This window comes from Colobus angolensis, unplaced genomic scaffold (assembly GCF_000951035.1).
Source record: "Colobus angolensis palliatus isolate OR3802 unplaced genomic scaffold, Cang.pa_1.0 Scaffold241, whole genome shotgun sequence".
Taxonomy (NCBI): domain Eukaryota; kingdom Metazoa; phylum Chordata; class Mammalia; order Primates; family Cercopithecidae; genus Colobus; species Colobus angolensis.
Genome location: NW_012115611.1, coordinates 4,908,283 through 4,932,150, shown reverse-complemented (window position 1 = coordinate 4,932,150; position 23,868 = coordinate 4,908,283). Strand labels below are relative to the sequence as shown.

Here is a 23,868-nt window from a genome sequence, read left to right as displayed (position 1 = left end):
ATTAACCCAAAAATATAGTGAAATGAATTTGTTAGAATTGAATATAAAACCTGTTTGGTATAACTGAATAGTTTCATGAAATGTTATAAGAATCAAATATAGTAAATAAATCACAGAAAGCTTTACATATAGTGTGATAAAAAAAAAACTGAGTTTTTAAAATGAGATTTAAATGTAACTTTAACTTGTGTTTTTTATTATAAAATTGAAAATCAGAAATCCTAGTTTATTTAATGATACTCAGAGAACTAGTCATGTTCATGAACTTCAAACCAACCTATGCATATTTGTCCATTTAAATTCAAGTGTTTCATGACAAGTGAAATATTTTCATAAGAAATTATGGAAACCATTGCAATATTTTAAAACATTAGAAAAAACGTGTTATGTATTGCACATGGTAAATAAAGATCAAGGGAACTTCCAATAAAAAGCAATGGATTCCCAAACGAATTTATTTTGGCTTTAAGTCTGCTAAAAGAGACAAAAGTTTAAATACTGCCTTATTTTATTTCTTCTGTTATTCCTTTGACTTGCTCATACATCTATTTTTTAAATTTGAGATATAATTACATATTTTATTCATTGGATTTCTATTATGAAAGATAAATCTTTTGTTCACTAATTACACAATCTACTTCTCCAACTTACTGTCAGTAGTATTTTTTTCCCCTTTTTTGACGTAGTCTCGTTCTGTTGCCGAGACTGGAGTGCAGTTGCGGGATCTTGGCTCACTGCAACTTCCACCTCCAGTGTTTAAGCAATTTTCTTGTCTCAGCCTCCTGAGTAGCTGGGATTATAGGCACCCATCACCACTCCTGGCTATGTTGGAGTTTCACTGCTGGCTATGTTGGGGCTGGTCTTGAACTCCTGACCTCAAGTGATCTGCTGCCTAAGTCTCCCAAAGTCCTGGGATTACAGGCATAAGCCACCATGCCCAGCCTCTATTATTAATTTTAATTCTTTTAATTCTTTTTGTAAAATTGTTTTAATTCTTATGTTGGCTACATGAACTTAAATAATACATTAAGATTATATGTTTTAATTAAATCCAATCTATCTTTTATTAAAATTAAGAGAATTGGTGCCCATACTATTCTATCTACCTCTCTCCCTATTAACTTTTTCCACCTAATAAATTATATCACCTATATTTTGTGTTTACTTTGCTGTTATTTGACTATGTTACACTCAAATATATTAAGTATAATGAAGACTTCTGTGCTGTTTAAATGTTGAGTTTAAAAATTGAAATCAGTAATAAATGTGTACAATATTATGTATATATTAATATTTGCTGCCAAAGTGAAACTAGAATTTATTATTTGTAATATAAATCCATTTGAAGGACAACATTTCTTAGCTTTGAGACAAAATAATTTCTTTTATTATACCCTGAATAGATTGTTCATATCAAGTCTTAATTTAGTTTGGTTTATATTTGGACCAGGGCCGCCTTTAAACATTTTAAAAATTTCTGCTCAAATTTCTTATTGAATTCTTGATTAATTATTAATTAGCAAGGATCCAATTTTAATTTTTAATAATTAAATTGTTTATTAATGTAGCTCTAAAGTAACAAACACTACAGTTTCAGACTCATTTTATAGGTGTGATGGATCCATCCACAAAACCTTTCTTGAAAAAAAGAATTTTTTCAGTGTTCCTTGATTTTAGTTTCTTAGTTGGATAATCAGTGTCTCAGCTATTATCATACAATACCTCATCACTGAATTCCTCAATTAAATGAATAGTTTCATATTCCACTTTTATTTATCTCCCTGATCTTTCTGGTATATATCATAAGGTGACTTCTTAAGACTATTTGAGAAATTTTGTTTTTATTACTTTCATTACTCTGTGTGATTTTTTGTTTTTCTCTAAAAGTATTTAAATTTTTATTCCTATCTTCTATTAATATAGTAATGAAACTCGATTTAAGTCTTTTTCTTAACCACATGCTAACATCCTATCTAACAACTCATGTCCCATATAAGCTGTGGTAAGATTATCATTTACTTGATAAGTTTCTTTTACCCATTTCTTCCAGTTCCTTTGAATGATGGACCTCTTGAAGTGTTATTGTACATGATTTCATTTCTCTCACGAATTTTCTTTTGGTGTGATTTTGCAATACATTACTGGAAGTTTTTCTCACTCTATTTCTTTGCTCTTATAATGGATTTTATTTCCACAACTTTACTGCTAATACTTATGTGTCTTTTTATTCTTTGAAATTTTTCCCTTTACCTATAATATCATTCTTGTTTTGTAGATGTGATATTTGTCTATATTTCTTTGAGGAAAATTATTATAATTTTTGAAACTTCTTTATTGCCCATTGAATTTCACTAATTAAAAAGGGTACTTGATCTGTTTCTAGGACTCAATCATGAAGATCACTCTATTTCTGACGCAACCTTACCTTTGTTTATGTTTCTCGTCTTAATCTCTATCATCTTCCATCAAACTGAAATTTGTGACATATCCAGTTGCTCTAGATGTCCTCTCTCTACCAATCTCTTTGCTCTTAAACATTGAGTCATTTTTAAATTACTTACTCATTCTTTACAGGATTTTTCAGAGAGCGGAAAGATAAATATTTAGGAAATAAAATAATAAACTACTATGTAATGAATATGTATAAAACTAATATACATGTGTACACACGTATATGGATTGAAAAATTTCAGTGAAAATATTTTGAAGTTTGTTGTAAAATATATAACACCCAAACACATAAAATATATATTTATAAATACATAAAAATTTAAATTTTGAATTTTCATTCAGGTATTGGTATATGTAGAAAATACACAACATATTTTTAATTATTCTAGGATTTAGTAGTTTTATTATCTTTAATAGGATAGAAAAACAACCTTTCCAAAAAATTAACTGATTACATTGATATGTAGCAATCATTATTTATCTGAATGATGTTTATTTGCATGGCATAAACATGTTCTTTTTTTTTTTTTTTTTTGAGATGGAGTCTCGCTCTGTCGCCCAGGCTGGAGTTCAGTGGCGCCATCTCGGCTCACTACAAGCTCCGCCTCCCGGGTTCCCGCCATTCTCCTGCCTCAGCCTCCCGAGTAGCTGGGACTACAGGCGCCCGCCACCTCGCCCGGCTAATTTTTTGTATTTTTAGTAGAGACGGGGTTTCACCGAGTTAGCCAGGATGGTCTCGATCTCCTGACCTCGTGATCTGCCCGTCTCGGCCTCCCAAAGTGCTGGGATGACAGGCTTGAGCCACCGCGCCCGGCCAACATGTTCTTAATATAATTGTTTCATTTGCTTCCTTTCCCTTAAATAAGACTTATGCCCTTTCACTGTGCTAAAATATCTTGAAGTAAGTATAGATACGATTCCTTATAAAGAAGAGAAAGAAAAACATGACAATGAAACACAAAAATGATAAATTGATTTGCATATAAATAATCTTCCTCTGCAAATAAAATTTGCTGGTACGTGTTCTAATTAGTAATAGACATTCATCTCTAAATTTTCAGACATGGAACAAATAATGTAAAATTAATCCTAAATTTTTAACCTGAAGAGTTATCAGTAAATTATTATCAAATATATGAATTATAATACACTGAAAATAATACCATTTTAATTGGAGAAAAATTTAATTTTATGAGATGTTCAACTTGAGGTAAGAAGATGACATGTTTTAAAATGACACTAGGACTTGAGTAAAAAGTCAGGATCTGAGCTATGGATGTAGAGTTCTTTCTTACAGTATAAGAAACCCTGAATGCAAAAGGAGAAAAATCGGATAAATAGTTAAAGCTTGGTAAAATCGAAGATGATATTTGCACAAAAACAGAACAATGTATTAATTTACAAGTGGGAACCTAAATTATGGTTATAATCTATTCTGATTAATGCAAAATGGTTAATAATTTGTCAATAAAGTGAAGTTTTCTGGGATTGTTTCCCATTCCAGTTGCTGACAGTAGATTATAGATATCACGTGTAATTTCCATGGAACGATCTTCAAATTTATTGATTCTTTCTTCTGGCATTTTATATCTGCTACTGAGCTCAGTTAGAAAACTTTTCAGCCGGGAGCAGTCGCTTATGTCTGTAATCCCAGCACTTTGAGAGGCCGAGGTAGGCCGATCAACTGAGGTCAGGAGTTCAAGAGCAGCCTGGCCAACATTGTGAAACCCTATTTCTACTAAAAATACAAAAATTAGCTGGGCGTGGTGGTGGGCACCTGTAATTCCAGCTATTCGAGAGGCTGAGGTAGAAGAATCACTTGAACCTGGAGGGCAGAGGTTGCAGTGAGCCAAGATCCTGCCACTGTACTCCAGCCTGGGTGACAGAGCAAGACTCCATCTGGAAAAAATAAAAACCTTTTATTTCACCTATCTTGATTTTCTAGTATGGAATTTCCTTTTTATTATCAAATAATAAATATTTTATAGTTTCTTTACTTTTTTATTGTGATTTCATATTTGTTACATCATATTTTAATTAAATCTTTAGTTATAATTTCCTTTAATTCCTTTAACATATTCGTAATTGCTGATTTCAAATTTTGTCTGCTAAAAATAACACTGGGGCCTACTCCAATCAAAAGGCAAAGCATTTTCCAGACTGGTTAAAAAAAGCAAGATCTAACTGTGTGTTTATATTTGAAGACTCAAATAGGTTAAAAGTAACGTGATCTTTAAACAATATACCATGTGACCGGTAAACATAAGAGAGTTCTGGAGGTGTGGGGGCTTATTAATATCAGACAAAATCAACGTTAAGTATTTTTTAGCAATAAAGAGTAAAAATTTCATGATGACCAAAGAATCAATTAGTCAGGAAGCTATAACAATAATAAATGTATACATATCTATCAGCAAAACACAAAAATACATGGAGCAAAACCCATCACTATTCAAAGGAGACATACAGAATTCAGTAATTATAGTTGGAGATTTCAATAACCCTATTACAATAATTAATATAACAACTGGATGAAAAATCAGTGAGTATATGGAAGAGTTATACATAAGCCAACTTGCCTAACTGGCAGTTACAGAAAATTCAATAGCAAAATATGTGTTCCTTCTAACTGTACACAGAGCATTCTCCATGTGGACAAAATGTTGTATGTAAAACAAAACTGCAACTGAATTAATTGTAAATCAATACCTGAAAGAGATGGGAAATATGCCAGTACTTAAAATTGAACAACACACTTATAAATAACCCATTGATCACAGAAGATATCACAGGACATATTAGAAAATTTTTTTGTGCTGGGCGCGGTGGCTCACGCCTGTAATCCCAGCACTTTGGGAGGCCGAGGCGGGCGGATCACGAGGTCAGGAGATCGAGACCAACCTGGCTAACATGGCGAAACCCCGTCTCTACTAAAAATACAAAAAATTAGCAGGGCGTGGTGGCGGGCGCCTGTAGTCCCAGCTCCTCGGGAGCCTGAGGCAGGAGAATGGCGTGAACCCAGGAGGCGGAGCTTGCAGTGAGGCGAGATCGCGCCACTACACTCCAGCCTGGGAGACAGAGGGAGCAGAGGGAGGGAGACTCCATCTCAAAAAAAAAAAAAAAAAAGAAAAAAAGAACATTTATTTTGTGAGATAATTGTGAATATATCAAAATGTATACTGAGTTAAAGAGGTGCTTAGATAGAAATGTTTAGCTTTTGATGCTTAAATATGAAATCAATATCTAAGTTTAATAATCTATGTTTATAACTTAAGAAGCTTAAAGAATAAAATCAATTTATATCAAAAGTTAAAAGGGAAACTAAGACCAGGTTCAGACATCAATAAAACAGAAAACAAAAAATAATAGTTGGATCTTTGAAAACAACAACAAACTTAGCTAGAATAAGAGAAGAGAGCAAGAGGGCAAGCATTATCAAAAACAGGAATCCAAAAGAAAACTTCTCACAACACTACAGAAATGTTAATAATGTCATAAGAAAATATTATAATCAATTTTATACCAACAAATTAGATTGCTTAGAAGGAATATAAAAATTCTTTCTAAGACACAAGTTACAGAAACTTAAGGGCAAATAGAAAAACAACAAATACAACAAGAAAAGAGACTGAATTATAATAAATATGGACCAAAAAGACAAGGACTCAGATGGCTAGGCTGGTGCGTGTGATCAAATATATAAAGAGAAAATAATATCAACCATAAACAAATTCTCTGCAAAAAAAAGAGAGAAATAACTCTTTCCAAGTAATTCTATGAGACCAATTTTACCTAGAAAGCAAAGCCAGGCAAAGAAATCCCAAGAAAACATAAAAATATTTCTAACTTCAAAAGTTGGTGGCTCTAATCCTCTCTGTTACTGAAAATAGAAGAAAATAAATATAGATAAACAAAAATGATTTAACTTTAAAATATATACTCAATATATGTGAAAACTCTTTATAAAAAAATTACCTGATTGCTTCACCTCTAAAATTAAAATATAATATGTAATAACAATGGCAAAAATAAATTGTAATATATACCAGTCATACAGTTGTTCATTGTGGTTGCTCAAAATGCACTCAGGCAGATTTAATTAGAAAAGGATTCAATTTACAGATTATTAAAAGATTATTACCTGTAGAACCTGTAGAAGTCTGTAGAATTAGATTTGGAAAACTGACATAAAAGGGCCCAGGGCAGCACACTGGGACACACCAAATACGATGTGACAGTATCAGTGGGGGGAGGGATGCCACCAACACTAGATAACACTATGACAGAGCAGTCACTGAGACCCTTGAAAACTGGTTATGATGTCCCTGGCATTCCCACCTGTAGGAAAAAGAGCTATTTTTCATCTCTGCTTCTTTGTATCACCAGCATCCTTTCAAATTCCACAGTGTGTCCATCCAGATAAACCAGTTTTTGACTGCATACCCACATGTAGGGGTACCTGAGCCTGGGAAAGAAAATAATTTGTATTTTTACTTTCCATATTGAGTGGTGGTCTCTAACTTTCATCAAAGAGTCAGTAAGTAGAAAATTTTCTACATTTAAAAGGAAGTTCAGATGATGAGTAACACAAATAAATAAAAGCTAAATTCTACTACATGTTCTTTCCTTAAGCAGTTTTGCTGAAAATGTATCGTGTTTTTCTAAAAGAATATCTAAAATAACTTGTGAATATGTGAATTAATTTTGTTCACATTTATTTGATGAAACAGGAGCTGAGAGGTTTTTTGTTCATGAATAGTAGATAATACCCAAATGTGTATAATACTCAGTTTTTGAATGAAAAGATATCAAAGAAAGTAAATTTGGTTAACACTATACAGTAATAAATAGAATGCTTCAATTTTAGGGAAATAATAGAAATTTGAATTTTCTTTGGTTACATGGGGTGAGAGTAAGCCCCAGTTTTCACATCTAGAACAAAAATAAAATAAACCAAACAAAAATAAAAATAAAGAATAAATACCTACTTCATAGCATTAGGCAATGCATTGACTTTTTGCAGCCAAGTTGAATATCTTACATATACTAAAAACAATCTTAGACTGAGTTGTATGTTGCATCAGTGACATATTTATAATGAATCGTTTGTATTAATTGAGAACTGTGAGATTCAGGTGGATGAATTCCTAAGTGATCACTTAAATTGTGGTACTTGTGTTGTACATAAATTGTAGTACTTGTGTTGACCTTCATGGTGCCTTTAGCTGATGGCGTCAAAATGGATTTCAAGTAAGGCAGGCTTGCTGACCAAAACTGTGATCACTGAATGTTAACTTGAGATCAAAGTTATTCTTTGTTTTTAGAAAGTACAATTTGTCTCATGTATATGCATATTAATTATTTTTCAGTGGAATAATACATAATTTATGCTTGGATTATTCTAACTACATTTTCATATTGTCACAAAGATTGAAATATTTAGTATACAATGCATGTTTTTACTTTTGTAAAGGCTTATATATTGTGTCATCATTTTTTTCAAAAAGTTGACTCATTAAAAAAATAACCAAATGAATATATTTAAGATTTCAAAAGTATTCATTGACTCACATAATTCTTTTATTATTCACTTTTTTCAGCTTAACTTGATGTTCTTGTGTCAGTTTTTCACTAAATATTTCATTTTGTCAGTGATAATAGTGATATTTTCTACTTAGTCTAGTATGTTGATTCCTATTAGATTAATTTGATGTATGTTTTCTTTCTAAATTCATGTTACTGTTATAGAGATTTTTTTAAAGAAGGAATATTTTCATTCATATAACTTGCTAATAATTTGTATGGTGTCAATGTCAATTTTCTATTATTGTTATAAATTGGTAAGAAAATTAGCTGTCATAAGTCATAAAAATCAATTCAGTGTCAGTTGAGGCTATGATTTTCAACTGTTGGGAAATTAACAGGCAATCTAAGTGGTATAATAAGAAAGGTCAGCTTTAGCAACACAAGTTCTAGATGGAGGATGAATGAAAAATATGAATTGGACAACAGTTTAAAGAAAATGCTGACTATATAATTAAGGGATATTTATATATTTTTCCATGTAGGCTTACATTCTAAAATTACTAGAAAAAAATGTAATTCATCACCCTGGAACCCTAATATTTACAAAGCTCATGAGTAGATTCAAATGCATCTACCCATTACCCATGGCCTTCTTGGGTAAATAGCATTCAATAACTGTGCCTCGTAAAGATTTAGGGCCGGGCGCAGTGGCCCATGTCTATAATCCCAGCACTTTGGGAGGCCAAAGCGTGTGGATCTCTTGAAGTCAGGAGTTTGAGACCAGCCTAACCAATATGGTAAAACTCTGTCCCTACAAAAAATGCAAAAGTGAATTGGGCATGGTGTTGTTTGCTTATAATTCCAGTTACTTAGGAGGCTGAAACAGGATAATTTCTTGAACCTGGTGGGCAGATGTTGCAGTGAGCTGAGATAGTGCCACTGTACTACAGCCTGGGCAAGAGAGCGAGATTCCGTCTCCCCCACCAAAAAAAAAAAAAAAGAAAAAAAAAGAAAAAGAAAAATTCAGCCCTCAGGGACATACATCAGGATGTTATTGTTTCACTAATACTTTCTTTTCATTCCTTTTTCATTTCCTCTTACCTAACATTTGATCTGCACTCCAATGACCTGAAATGTCTACACCGTCTCTGGACTCCCCAGCAAAAGAAAATTAGTTCACTTCAAAGAGACTTTGCATGCTTTCAAACTCAGAAGAGTTTAGTGTGCATTTAGTAATTTTAAGAGAAGTTTCTGCAGTTTGTAGCAAGGTGAAATAAATGGGTTCTGATAGTAATATATGTGACATTCTTATCTAATAAATTTAGTTTCAGATAAGTGAATGAAAGACTTGTACAAATTTAAAAATTACTTGATACATGCCTGCCTTGTTGACACTTAACATATTTTTTTTTTACTATTTTCCAAAGGTACAAGATGTGAAATAGATCTAGATGAGTGTGCCTTACATCCCTGCAAAAGTGGAGTCACCTGCATTGACCAACCTGGTAATTACTTCTGCCAGTGTGGGCCTCCATTTAAAGGTAATGAACACCGAGGGAGAAGGAAGAGCAAACATAATTAACTTTAAAAATCACTTCTGTCTCTTGTCTGAACTCATTTCAGTCTTCCAACAACATTATTTGTCCTTCATTTTCTTAAAGTCAGCTTCTAAAGTGGTCACCCAATTATTCCTTAGGCAGAAACTACAGTGAAATTAGTTTTGTTTGCATACACACTAAAATAGTTGAGTTTCTTATTTTTCTATTTGAAAGGTCACCAATGAAACCAAAAGATACAATTAAAAAAGTAAGGAATATATTACCAGTCTATCATGTTATATTTGAAATATTCTTCCATATTATTTAATTTCTCATGAAATTGTCAAGTTTTCTTTTTTCTTTCTAAACTAATCATCTGTTTAATTTTTCAGTGTTCAACTTTGATGATAATTCTTTAGCTTCAGTTTAGGAATTGTATTTTTTCTCAATACACTAAACAGATCCTTGCTTTGCCTTATAAATATGTTCATATATTATTGCAACTAATATATAGAAACTAATTTATTGAGTACTTCCTTGAACTTTGGTATCTCTTTCTAAGCTAAGAAATTTGAAACTGTTCAACTAAGTAAAATTAATTTAGATATTTTAATGTTATACCTATGTACCTTAAAAAGTATCTTATAACTACTTAGGAAAAATGTAAGATTGTATGTACCACTTCAAATATTTTGCATCTATTTAAACACACTATGTTATAGCTTTCTTACTATTAAATGAAAGTAAGAATATACCTAGCTCATTTAGTTGAATGTGATTTAAATGAGAAATGTTATATAAATACCACAATGTCTGCCAAAAATTACTAATAATTGTTTGCTTATACTTTCCCATAATGTTCTAAGATCTATGTAATATTTATATAATAGACAATATTTTATCATGTTTGGGTAGGTGGAATATCAATACATACTTATTTAATCATGCATCTTTAAACATACACAGGGAATGGCCTAAATAATCTCAGTGAAAATATTAGGTTTCATTTTTTATTTTTTGAGGGAGGATCTCACTTGGTCACCCAGGCTGGGGTGCAGTGGTGCTATCATAGCTCACTGCAACCTCTGTGTCCGGGGCTTATGGGATCCTCCCCTCAGCCCCCGAGTAGAGCGGACTACAGGTGCATGCCACCATATTAGGGTAGTTTTTGTATTTTTCTAGAGACAGGGTTTCACCATGTTGCCCAGGCTGGTAGACTTCTTTTTAAAAATAACAGTTTTTCTAACGCCCAGATTTTCGTTTCTCATACGTTCTTCAATTAAACAAAAATCAAATCTCCTTAGAGATCTAGCTAATTTTAGGACTAAGGCATGGGATATATAGCTTGAATAATATTGTAATGCTAAAAAATATGAAAGTCATTAAACACAGAAGTATGAGATTAAGTCAATGGAAGAAGCTCCCAATGATCAAAGTTAGAATGATTTGAGCACCAAAATAAAGGAGCATTGATAGGTACCCAAAATATAAATATGTAAGAGTCCATACTAATGGAAATATATGATTGATTAAATAAATGAGAAATAATAGACACATCTTTTTGTACTATAATCCCACATAACTTATTTGTATTTGAATGTAAGGTGGTGGAACAAAACTCTCCATCTCTTAAATTTGGACATCAGTTAGTGACTGGCTTTCAAAGAGTATGGCATGTAAACGGGGTTGTGGAGGGAAGAGCAACTTTACAATGGAGAAATCTGACAATTGCTACCTCAGCCATGTGATCAAGGTTAACATCAACATTCACAGTCATGTTAATAACCTACACTTTTGAAGTTTAGGTTAATAACCTAAACATATGAAGTGATGAGAATGACACTTTTGTCTCTCATCTTCCTTTCAAAAGTGCATTTTCCAAGTCTAGTCATCAAAAAATTACCAAACAAATCCCAATTGGCAGACATTCTAAAAAATACTTGACTAGAATTTCTCAAATCTGTTAAGGTCATCAAAAGCAAGAAAAGTCTGAGAAACTTTAAAAACTAAGAAGAAGCCTAAAGAAATATTACTTCTAAAAGTAATATGGTATCCTGGAAGCGATCTTGGAACAGAAAAAAATACATTAGCTTAAAACTAAGGGAATAAAAATAAAGTACAGACGTTAGTTAATAATATCAACATTGGTTCGTTTGTTCTGACAAATGTACCATAGTAGCATAGGATATTAATACAGAACCTCTCTGTACTATCCTTGTAACTATTCTGTAAATCTAAAGCTAGTCTAAAATAGAAGTTTAATTAAAAAAATAAACAATTGTAAATAATTTCTGATTCAAAATATTTTACATTAGGCTGGACATAGTGGCTCATACCTGTAGCCCCCTCACATTGAGAGGTTGAGGCAAAAGGATTGCTTAAAGCCAGAAGTTCTAGACCAGTCTGGCGAAAAAGCAAATCCCTGTCTCTAAAAAATAAAAAGGAACAGGCGTGGTGGCTCACGCTTGTAATCCCAGCACTTTGGGAGGCGGAGGTTGGCAGATCACCAGGTCAGGAGATCGAGATCATCCTGGCTAACACAGTGAAGCCCCATCTCTACTAAAAATACAACAACAACAACAAATTAGCCAGGCGAGGTGGCGGGTGCCTGTAGTCCCAGCTACTCTCGGGAGGCTGAGCCAGGAGAATAGTGAGAACCCGGGAGGCGGAGCTTGCAGTGAGCCGAGATAGCGCCACTGCACTCCAGCCTGGGTGACAACGAGACTCTGTCTCAAAAATAAATAAATAAATAATTTATATATATATGTATATATATATGAGCCAGTTGTGGTGGCATGCTTGTGGTACCAGCTACTCAGGAGGCTGAAGCAGGGGGATTGGTTGAGTCCATAAGTTTGAGTCTTCTGTGAACTATTATTGTGCCACTGTACCCAAGCCTGGGTGACAAAGTGAGATCCCATCTATAAAATAAACAAATAAAAAACAGTAACAGAAGAAAACCTAAAACCAAAACCAAAATATTTTCCATTAAAACAAAACAGAATTTGTAAAGCATGAATAGAAATGTTAGGTAATCATGATTATTTTAACCTTCATATACCAAATACTAAATATTTTAATCTATGAATTATAATGAAAAGGATTCTTCAGTTAATGGTAGTGCCTTAGCTTTATATGGTACATTAACATATTCAATGGAACCGTACATAAATAAAACAAAAACAAAAACAAGGTTAAACTATTTTAAAATGCATGTGCCTAATAATGTATAATATTTTTCTAGTAATCACATCACATAAATTTATACTGTAGATACCCTATCCTAGAGATAAATATATTCTAATTCAGTTTATATTCTTATACATCTTTCAGCTAGAAACATGCCTTGTATATCAGAAGCTGGATATGTGTTTATCTTTTCCTTTTGCTCCTAGGCATAGGCTTAATTATCTTGTATTTAGATGAGACCATGTGAACGAATCCTGACCAACAGAAAATCAATAGTAGTTTTTATCTTGCAATGTGGTTCATAAAAATATCTCACAATTTTTAACTTTTTCATTCCTTCTACATTCTTGTTGGAAGGGAGTAGCCTGAAAAACTAGAGAAAAGCCAGAATATGGAAGGTCCCTAATTCTTACATAAAAAGATATTCATGGACCAGGAATACCCCTATTATACTGAGAGATAAGAAAACAAATTAATTTATGAGTTGTTATTGTGCTAAACCACTAAGGTTAAGGTACTTGGTTTTTTACAGCAACCAGCATTGTTAAGAATTACTCTTTGAATGCTAGTAGCAAAGACTTTCCTTGAATACCTCACTAGAATTGATTTTTATATTGTTATAAATAAATAAAATTTTTGAAAAAAGTGTATAATCCATTTATGAATTCAGTTTCTATGCAAAAAGCACAAATAATTTCCTTTTGTAAAACTTAGTAACTCTTTGTTTTCTGTTTAAATTTGCTGTGAGCCTGTTGGTGATTTCATAGTCTTTTTCCCAAAGAAAGAAAAATGATACACATAACCAGTGTAACTCCAGGATGACACATTAAAATCACAAGATTAAGTTGGTAAATTTTTAGTTGATTCAGTAATTTGATAAGTATACTTGTTTGGAATTCAATAGATACACGTTAGCAAAATATGTCCTGTGGGAGAATATCCAGGCCTTTACCTGTTTTGTGCCTCTCAGAAACACCACTATACTCATTAATTTATGTATGGTGGATGGCTGCCTCAGCCGTAGATACAGAGTATATGTTCTCTTTGCTTGCAAATCCTAAATTATTGACTGTCTCGTCCTCTATAGAAAACATTTGCTGACCCCTGGTGTAGAAAATGCTCAAACAATAACCTATTTTTTAAGATAATTGTGGTGTTTGTTGATAGAGTCCAAGTTTTCTCTATTAGATGTTTATTTGCACAAACATATATTTTGATAAAATGATATCCATCATCTTTTTTTATATAAGAAATAGGTGACTCTGCCCCATTGTACTAGGTTAAATTCATAGCTGTTTTCATTTTGAGTAAAATTTGTAGCATAATAATATATAACTTTATGAGTTTATGCATTTATGAATTTGAAAATGTAAAGAATATATACAGTCACTGTTTAGCAAATACATGAAACTATAAGATATGGTGCCTTGAGTGTTTTTCTGAGAATTTACCCTAGTTCGAACATTTTGTCATTGATAGAAGTTATGTTTTATTACTAGTTACAACTTTTTAAAGCACATACTGGAAAAAGGAATTTGTGTGAAAAGGGGATTGCGCTTATATAGTCCATTTATGGAAACAATAGAGAATAATTAGAAAAATCTTGGTGTAATTACTTCTGTAGAGCTGAATAATGCATGTTAATCTGTAGAATAACTTCTGTAAAGTTTTTATGCATGTTAGTTTCTAGTACTAAAATTACAGATCCTCCAAAAATAGCATAGCTTTCATACAAAATGTTATTGATGCTGTATATCTTTTTTGATATCTGTGGAATCTTTTTTCTTGTGTTCTAAAAAGACAAATAAATATGGAAAATAAATCCCTTAATACAGTTCTTTTTCCACGAAGTGTTCATCCACTGGCATAAGTGGTTAGCTTTAATTTAATCTGGCTCCCTTTCAAATTCTAGTCTTAGAAACTGAACTTAGCAAATAAATTTCAAATATATATTTCTCTTTGAAGGAAAGGGTATTTTCATTTTGTTTTCTGTTTACTATGGACAAATTTTTTGAAATGAATAAATATTTTAATATGTAAAAATTAGTTTTCACTTTCCCTGATATAATTATTATAATATACCTGAAAAAACCTCATACTTTTCATGTAACAAAGCATGATACAGAATGCATACACATTATCCATGTTTGGATACCACGATTTTCTATCTTAATTAAAATAAGAAGATACAAGGAAGTCATTTCTAATAAGCACTGTTGTCATTAACCTTTGTATTGTCATGGCCAATGATTGCTTTCTGAGGCACTCTTTATTAAAACCCTCTATGCCCAACACTTCCAAAAATGAATTGTGATATAAATTTGTCTTGATATACAAAATGTATAAAGCAGAGGATTTTTTGTTTTGTGTGTAAAGTAAATGAGATTAAATAATGCCTCAAAGTATAAATGGTCTTTCTACATAAGAAAAGTAATTATTAAGCACATACGTAAATGCACACACACATGCACACACACACACACACACACACACACACATATATACCTGGGATTAAGCACACTTACTCATCTTTCCCCCAGAACTAAATGGAGTTGGGTATATGAAAAATCCTAGTTATAACTATTTCCTTAAAAAATATTATAATCAGTGCTAACCAATAAGGCAGCCCTTACCCAATCAACTATTTTAAATTCTAAAACTAACGTTCAAGAAACATAATGGAAGTAAAGAGAAGAGACTCCATCTCAAAAAAAAAAAGAGAAGATAACTGCCTACCATGTAAATGTTGTTCCTGACAAAATTGTGTCAGTGTCCTATTTACCAATGAAATATTTAAAGAAACAAAGTATATTTGGAATAGGACTGTTTTCTTAGTGGGTAGAAAAGACCATAATACTCAAATTGTCTATTATTAATATTGCCTATTAATATATCAAGGATACTGTAATCTATATGAATTTAATGCTAGTACCTACAGATAGGTATGATTCAACTCTCTGATTCTATGACTTTTTCTTTTTTTAGATTCCACATATAAGTGGGATCATGCGATATTTGTCTCTTTGTGCCTGACTTAACATGATGTACTCCAGGTTCATCCAAGAGGAGGTATTGGGAAAAGGATACAAAATTTCAGTTAGATAGGAGAAATAAATTCAATATGCCCTGTATAACATGATGATTATAGTTAAAAACAATGTATTATATACTTAAAAATTATTTACAGATTAGATTTTGTGTTCTCACCACCTCAAAATGTGTGTGAGGTAATACATGTGTTAATTAACTTGATTTAGCCATTCCATAATGTATACATGCATCAAAACATCATACTGAATGCTACATATATACATTTTTAATTTGTCAATTTAACAATAAAGTATGATTCACAATTCAAATTTTAAAATGAGAATTTACCGGCATCAAACTAAATTGTTCATGACTTTATAATTCATAAAATGAAACTTGTACATACTGAATTTCATTAAATGAAGGTGTTCTGGGGGAAAATAATGTTGCATATATCACTGTTAAAACAATCGTCCTTGTATTTCTGTCATGTATTGGTACTGAGAAATAAATTGTTACTCTTCTAAAATACAAAAGTTTTCAATAGCTAATACAAAAAAATAAGGCTTTGTCACAAATTATTGCTTGATTCTCAAGAAAGTAAGTACTTAATAATGTCATTCTGATAAAGCTACATATAGACAAGTAAAATGAAAATAATGTTTGAGCAAATGTCTTATCTGCTAGAGCTTTAAAGATAAATGTCTCTAAATGTGTAGTGATTAATATAAAAAGCTGAAATGGTAATTAGCCTTTAAACATGTCTGCAAAAGAAAGTAAAGAAGAACAAAACTCAGCAAAATAAAAATGCTTAAGTGTGTTGGAAGCCAGAATAATAATGCTGCTTTCTGGATAGGACACTCTGTTATGGGAACTTGTAATTAGAAAGCAGATTTAAGTATATATTTTTAAGTGCTTGTGAAGTGAAAAAGACTGGAGTGCAGATAATGGAGCAATTAGTTTTTCAGCCTTCACAGGCCATATTCAGTCAGTCTTGTGTCAAGCTACAATGGGGAACTACAGATGCTGTAATTAAATGCTCCAGTCTACTCAATCTACAACTATACTAAAGATTCTTGGAGTATAAAATATTTTGGCTGGGCTACCCAAACAGCCATCTCTAATGTTCTGGAAATGTATTAAAGTCAAGTCCAGATCAATTTAGAATATTAACCAAAAGTCAATTAAATTTCTCTAATGAAAATGACAATATGCGTATTATTTTGGAGGAGTGGTCAAATAAATTGAATGAACTGTAAAATGTTGAGTCCATAATAGGATATTAATCCAATAGAAAAAAATAAATGATTCATTAAATAGTTGAAATTAATTTTGTCTTTCATTTGTTCTGTCTAGCAATTAAACAGTAAATATGGAGCAAATATTGGTTTTTATTAGCAGTATTCTTCTTTCTGGTGATTAAATCATTACCTTTAGTTCAATGTAAGTGCTAACATGCTAAGGTTATTTTGACAGCAAGCATATAGGGAATCTGAGTGAAAGACGTGAATATTTCTATCTGCCATTTAAAACAATTTTTTTTTTTGCTTCTTTTATTGCTTTCTCTTATTTTTATTTTAGATTCAAAGCTCTTTAATATGTTGGCCAAGTGTATATTTAATTCTATTTTAATTTTATTTCCTGTTAATGGACCAGACCTATTTATTCCTTCTTCCTTTATAACCTATTGACTGCTCCATTTGGGTGGCTAATTATATTTGACTATATTTTCTGTAAAATTAGCATATCAAGTAAAAAAATACTGTAATTGACCATAAATATAAACATATTCTATAGTTTTATCAACAAGTTAATGTGCAGCCCATCCCAGCCGAGTTACCTATTATGTGCAACAATAGGATGACAGGTCTGGCAAACTTAGAGAAATGCTTATCTATACTGTACATTTTATACTAATCATTTTTATTTGCATTACCAAAAGGAGAAAATATACTCCTGACACTCTAACAATGAGAAAAAATTATAATTAAGTTAAAAATCACAGACAAGGATTGTTTGCAATGATTCATAATACTCTGAAAGTTTTGAAAAATTGGAAATAACAATGCTATTGTTTTCTAAATGTGTACCTTTCTTAATTTCCAGCCCAATACTCATCCTTAAACTGTGATATTGTTCAGCATTCTGCCCTCAACTTTTAAATGTTTTCACATATGCTTTTCAGATTGTTCAAATCTATTCAAATGTGTCAACCACCTATTTCCCAACATGTGAAAAATGGTATTTTCCCTTTAAATTGAAAGAAGTATGTGTTGATAAGTTCTGAACTGCCATGCATATCCTAGTATTACACATGTTCCTGTAATAAATTTAAAATAAAATAGGGAACAGAGACAACAGAAATTGTGAGAATTCAAAGCACTCAAAGACTTTCAGTTTGGCTAAAATTACTCTGAGAGCATGAAGCTGAAGTTTTAACAGAATTCAAACCAGAACTGTCACCCAAGGAATAATAGGGGCAATGGGAAGTTATTAACCTGGGGAAAAATTAATCAAATATAAATTTGGGGAGATTATTCTAAATTATAAAGTAGAATTTGATTTTTTTCTTCTTTTGAATGAATTTTCTTTTGTGCATTTGAGATTTACAACATGATTTATGGGATACATATAGATAATGAAATGGTTACTATAGCAAAGCAGATTAACACATCTATCATCTCACATGGTTACTTTTCTTTTTGTGGCAAGTCACCTAAAATCAATTTATGGCACACTGGAAAGAGAAAAAATTAAGTGCTTGCAGTAGTCAAGCTGTGGTCTATTGCAGAGGCATGGAAACAGGGCTTGAGTTAGGTAGTTGGATAATTTCAGGAGATATTTAGGTTACAGACAAAATAAGTTAGAATGTTGTGATATTGAGATGTGTAAAGTAAGAAAAAAAAAGAAGACTATGTTCAGTTTCTTAGGTCAGATAAATGGATTATTGCTTTAGGGCAACAGGAGTGGAAGAAGCACATTTAATGAAGGATCGGCAGAGCTTCAAGCATACTGAATCTGTCAGGTGGTAAATTATTAAAATCAAGGTTTACTTTAATCCTAGTATGTGCATCTGAAGCATAGGAGAAAGTTCTGGAAGGACTATAGTTTTATAAAGCATCAGTCAAAAACAAGTATATATGGAATGGTCAAGTTTTTTCATAGGACTGGTTACTAAGAAATACTAAAATGTAAAGGCTGGTTGGGGAAAGGGACACATAATGAGAAGCCAAAGGTGAACACAAAAGATGGGAGAGTTCCAATTAGGAAGAAGTAGTAAGAAAGTCCTAAATAGGGTTGGACAGTTGTGTGATTTGGTGTGAAAATGATCTAGAAAACTATTACTAAAGTGGCCTTGGTAAACTTCACAAGAAGAGTTTCAATGGAGTTTAGTCATTAACAATGATATATGTGGAACTGTACAGATGAAATGAAAAAGGGGTGATAGTAACACTAGATTCCTTCTTGAAAATATTTGGTAGAAAAGTGATAAGGAGAAAAGAGGCTAAATAGGGGAAATATGAGACAAAAGCAAGATTTGTTCATCAAAATATTACGGGCTTAAGGGACGTATGGCTATCTTCCATTAGCCCTTTCAGATCTACTCAATGTCCAAGAAGCTACACTACATGACCCGTATTTTTCACGCTTTCTTTTGAATTTGGCAAATGGGAGCCCCAATATGAAATAAGAGGAAGGGAAGAGACAGATGCAAATACATTTATTACCTCATTTTCCTCTGTGTTTTACCACAAGGTGGCTGTGCCCCTCCACTGATCGGCTCATCTTCCCTATGGCAGTAGTCTCCACACAGCTCCTCTGCCTTAGGTTCTATCACCAGCTACCTCCACTCAGCTCCTGAGTGGCAGAAAAGACCTCATTCTATTTCTGGTGGTTTCCACATGCCCTGCCACACTTTGTAAGTAGTCCCTTATTAAATTCCCCACACATTTCTGAGTTCGATTGCATCATCTCTTGCCTGCTAGGATCCAATCACACTTATTAATCCTAATGTATGCATAAGAGGATATTAGAACAGAAGTAGAGACTGAATCTTCAGAATGTAAAGAAGATAATTAACATAGAGGGCAGTGGAATGTGGTATGATGGTAATCTACAAATCTGATGATAACATTAAATGAAAATGTCATCTTAAATATAAATGGCCATAGATTTAAATGTGAAACATATGATCATAAATATCTTAGAAGAAAACATAAGAGAAAATATTTGGAATTTAGAGCTGCTCAAAGAATTCTTAGACTTGAAACATAAAACAGGATCCAGAAATGGAAAAAAAAACAATAAATTGGACTTTGTCAAGATCGAGAGGGAGGAATCTGTTGTTCTTCGATAATAAAGTAACCAAATACAAAGTATAGATGGAGATATAGGTAAGACTAGAGGTTTTACTGGTAGAAATTTGAGGGAGTTTTATGATGGAAGTCATGTTCTCTGAAATTTAGAGGTATGGTTATATTCTGTGAGTGACCAGAAAAATGACAATTTATAATTCAAGGAGAGTATATTAGTCCATTCTCAAAATGCTATAAAGAATTAGCAGAGACTGGGTAGTTTATTTAAAACGATGATTAATTGACTCACAGTTCTGCAGGCTATACAAGAGGGATGGCTGCAGAAGCCTCAGAAAACTTAAAATCAAGGCAGAAGGTGAAGGGGAAGCAAGCGCAACTTCACATTGCATGACAAGAGGATAGAGTGGGGCAGGGGCGAAGGTGCCACACACTTTTAAATGACCAGATCTCCTATTAACTCAAAATGAGAGCTCACTTATCACAAAGGGTCTGGCCCAGGCCATTTATAGGGCATGTGCCCCCATAATATAAACACCTTACACCAGGTTCCTCCCCAACTTTGATAATTCAACATGAGTTTTGGGTGGAGACACAGAGCCAAACCATATCAGAGAGTATAAAACATTTCACATTTAAATGAATGTACATTTTCCCGTATGCTGGTGATAGTCTCTATCTCACTTGAAAATGATTCTCCTAACCACATTTTTCTTTAGGAGTTGCTACTTTGGCTAGAGTTAATATCTACCCTAAACCAGATCAAATATTATTTTAGGGATCTTGAATGAAGAATTTGGGAAAATGTTGCTCAGACTTTATTTGATATTGACCATATGAAACATGAATTTACAATTACTGACAAAAGGAAGTCCTCAAGTTGGAAGAAAAAAAGTTCATAGAAGTTTAGAATCATAACAATAATAAGGAAAGCTATAAAAAGACAGACAGATATGGCAAAGTTATAGTCCTTGATGTACCTGAGCCTAATGCACTTCTACTCTCATGATTTGCTACTTGAGCTAGTAAATTTCTCACTGTACCAGTGTTGATTCTACTAAGGTTCTGTCTCTTTTCCCTTAAAGAGTCTTCCATTATAAAAATGTAGGTACTATTTAAGTCCAGTTCACACATTTCTTGACATCAGTCTTCAAACTTGTGTGGTTTTTCTCTATCATTGCTCAGTAGCCTAAGAGGAGTCACATAGAATTAAAAAGTTAGAGTAGTCCAGCATTGAGGAAATAAAGAGAAAATAATAGGTTCTTTGTGTCAGTGAATAACAAGGGGAATGTAATCCCACCTCTTGCATCTGAAGTTTTATTGATATCGAAAAAACTGTTGCTTAAGAGGGACAAAAGAAATATGATGCAATCATAATGAAACAGGTTTTAATGAAGCAGTAAGGTAAAAGTATATTCAACAAATAATATAAGAAAGGTTGTTAATAACAAAAGGGTGAGTTTGTTTGTGGTACTATAACAAATCTACCAACTACATCCCTAGCTGTTTAACCCTAATTGTTAAATTCTAAACACATCTACATCTACCGGCTACATCCCTAGCTGTTCTATAGCTGTTCTTGAGTCAAACCCTCTAAGTCAATTAAACCTCTTAGCAAATATTTCAGAGTCCATATCTTAAATTCCATAGACTAAGTGGCTTATAAACAACAGAAACATATTTGTCATAGTTCTGGACGCTGCAAAGTCGAGCATCAAGGCACCAACAGTTTTGGTGTCTGGTACCAGCTCACTTCCTCATAGGTTGTTATCTTCTCACTGTAACCTCACATGGCAGAAGGGATGAAGGATCTCTCCTATAAGGACTGTAGTGTCTTTTATAAGGACTCAAATTTCTTACACACCTCAGAAGTTATTCATGAGGTTTTTCCCTCTCAGAATGTCATCATACCCTGAAGACTCCATCTCCTAAACCTTCACATTGGAAATCAGGTTTCAACATAAAAATCTAGGGCTGTGGAGTGTCACAAGCATTCAGACTACAGCAGGATACAATGGCAAGGTTTTGGAAGATTATCACAGTGAGACGTTGATTCAAGTGAGAAGCGCCAAGTTAAAGGGAAATAAATGATTTAGAAAACATTGCACTATTAAAAATGTATTTTGTCAGAGATAAGAGTGTTCAGAAGATATTGTGGACTTAGGAGAGCACACACACAAAATGGCAAACACTAATCATGGAGGCTTCTGGCAATGGTGGAATAGCATATAGAAAAACCATTCTTCAGATGACAGTTGTAAACTCTAAACAAATAATGAAAACAACAGTTTTAAGGCACTAAAGAGTTACCAGAAGCAGGCAGAATTTAAAGAGGAGTCAAGCTTTGAAAGAAAGAAGCTCTGCTGGGTAAAATGTGTATTTCTATTGCTTTTCACCTGAGGATTACCTTCAGTCTGATATGTATGGACAGTGAAAAGAATAGGAGAAAACTGCAATTTTAAGTGTATGAAGAGTCGCAGGACAAGTTGAGGCTCCCAGAATGGCAGAAAAGTGAAGGGACTACGGAATTCAAGAAAGAAGGACACCACATAAGGAAGAGTACCAAAGTACAAATTGTACAAATCCTTTGTCAATGCTTGAATGACACAAATGGAGGGAATCTCAATTTTCCCCAGTGAAAGCAACCACTGAAAGTATGAGGAGCTGAGTGGTTGTGGCTGTTTCCAAACACATTGAGGTGGGATATAGCATTTGAGTTCAGATGTGATAACATCTTTCTATAATAAATAACATTATTGTTTAAAGGAAGAAAACAGAATCCAGAGACAATGCAACATATGAGTACGATGTCAAGAATATAATGAACTATTACTAGAGAGACTTCATCCTCAGAACATTTTCACTATAGTAAAATTACTAGAAGAAAACATAGGCGAAAATCTCCACAAAATTGGATTGGGCAAAGGATATTTTGTATATGACTCCAAAAGTACAGGCAACAAAGGCAAAATTTGACAAATGGGATGGAATCAAGGTAAAATCTTCTGCATGGCAAAGCCAACAACAAAATGAAGACAACCCACAAAAAGGAAAACAATATTTTCAAACCATACATATGATAAGGAATTAGTATCCAAAATATATAAGGAACAGAAACAACTCTATAACAAAAAACATACAACTTCGTTGAAAAATGGACAAAGGATCTGAACAGACGTTTCTCAAAAGCAGACATAAAAATGGCAAGCAGATACATTTAAAAATGCTCAGCATCACTAAGCACGAGGGAAATACAAATATTATAAAAACCACAATGAAATATCACTTTACTCCTCTTAGCATGGCTTTTATTATTATCAAAATGTGAAAAATAAGTGCTGTTGAGGATGCGGTAAAAAGGGGGAACTTACACATTGTGGGAATGTAAGTTACTAAAATTATGAAAAATGGTATGGAGATTCCTCGAAAAACTAACAATAGAACTAGCATATGATCAAGTAATTCCATTTTTGAATACGTGTGCAAAGGATATGAAATCTGTATGTTGAAGGGATATTTGCATGCCCACATCATGGCAGCATTATTCACAATGGTCAAGAGATGGAAACAACCTAGGCATCTGTCAATGGAAGAATGGATAAATAAAATGTCATATATATGCATAATGAAATAAATATTAGTTAGGGGCCGGGCGCGGTGGCTCAAGCCTGTAATCCCAGCACTTTGGGAGGCCGAGACGGGCGGATCACGAGGTCAGGAGATCGAGACCATCCTGGCTAACACGGTGAAACCCCGTCTCTACTAAAAATACAAAAAACTAGCCGGGCGAGGTGGCGGGCGCCTGTAGTCCCAGCTACTCT

The 23,868-nt window shown here is 33.0% G+C and overlaps 1 protein-coding gene across 2 annotated transcripts in view; it reads left to right on the top strand.

Moving 5' to 3' along the window:
- The window catches only part of EYS (eyes shut homolog (Drosophila)), a 2,062,375-nt gene that overhangs the window by 683,729 nt on the left and 1,354,778 nt on the right, over positions 1–23,868 (top strand). For both annotated transcript variants that reach the window (XM_011945635.1, XM_011945634.1), the window contains exon 13: positions 9,405–9,518. In XM_011945635.1, the coding sequence (XP_011801025.1) occupies positions 9,405–9,518 (114 nt within the window). The remainder of the gene's footprint in view (positions 1–9,404; positions 9,519–23,868) is intronic.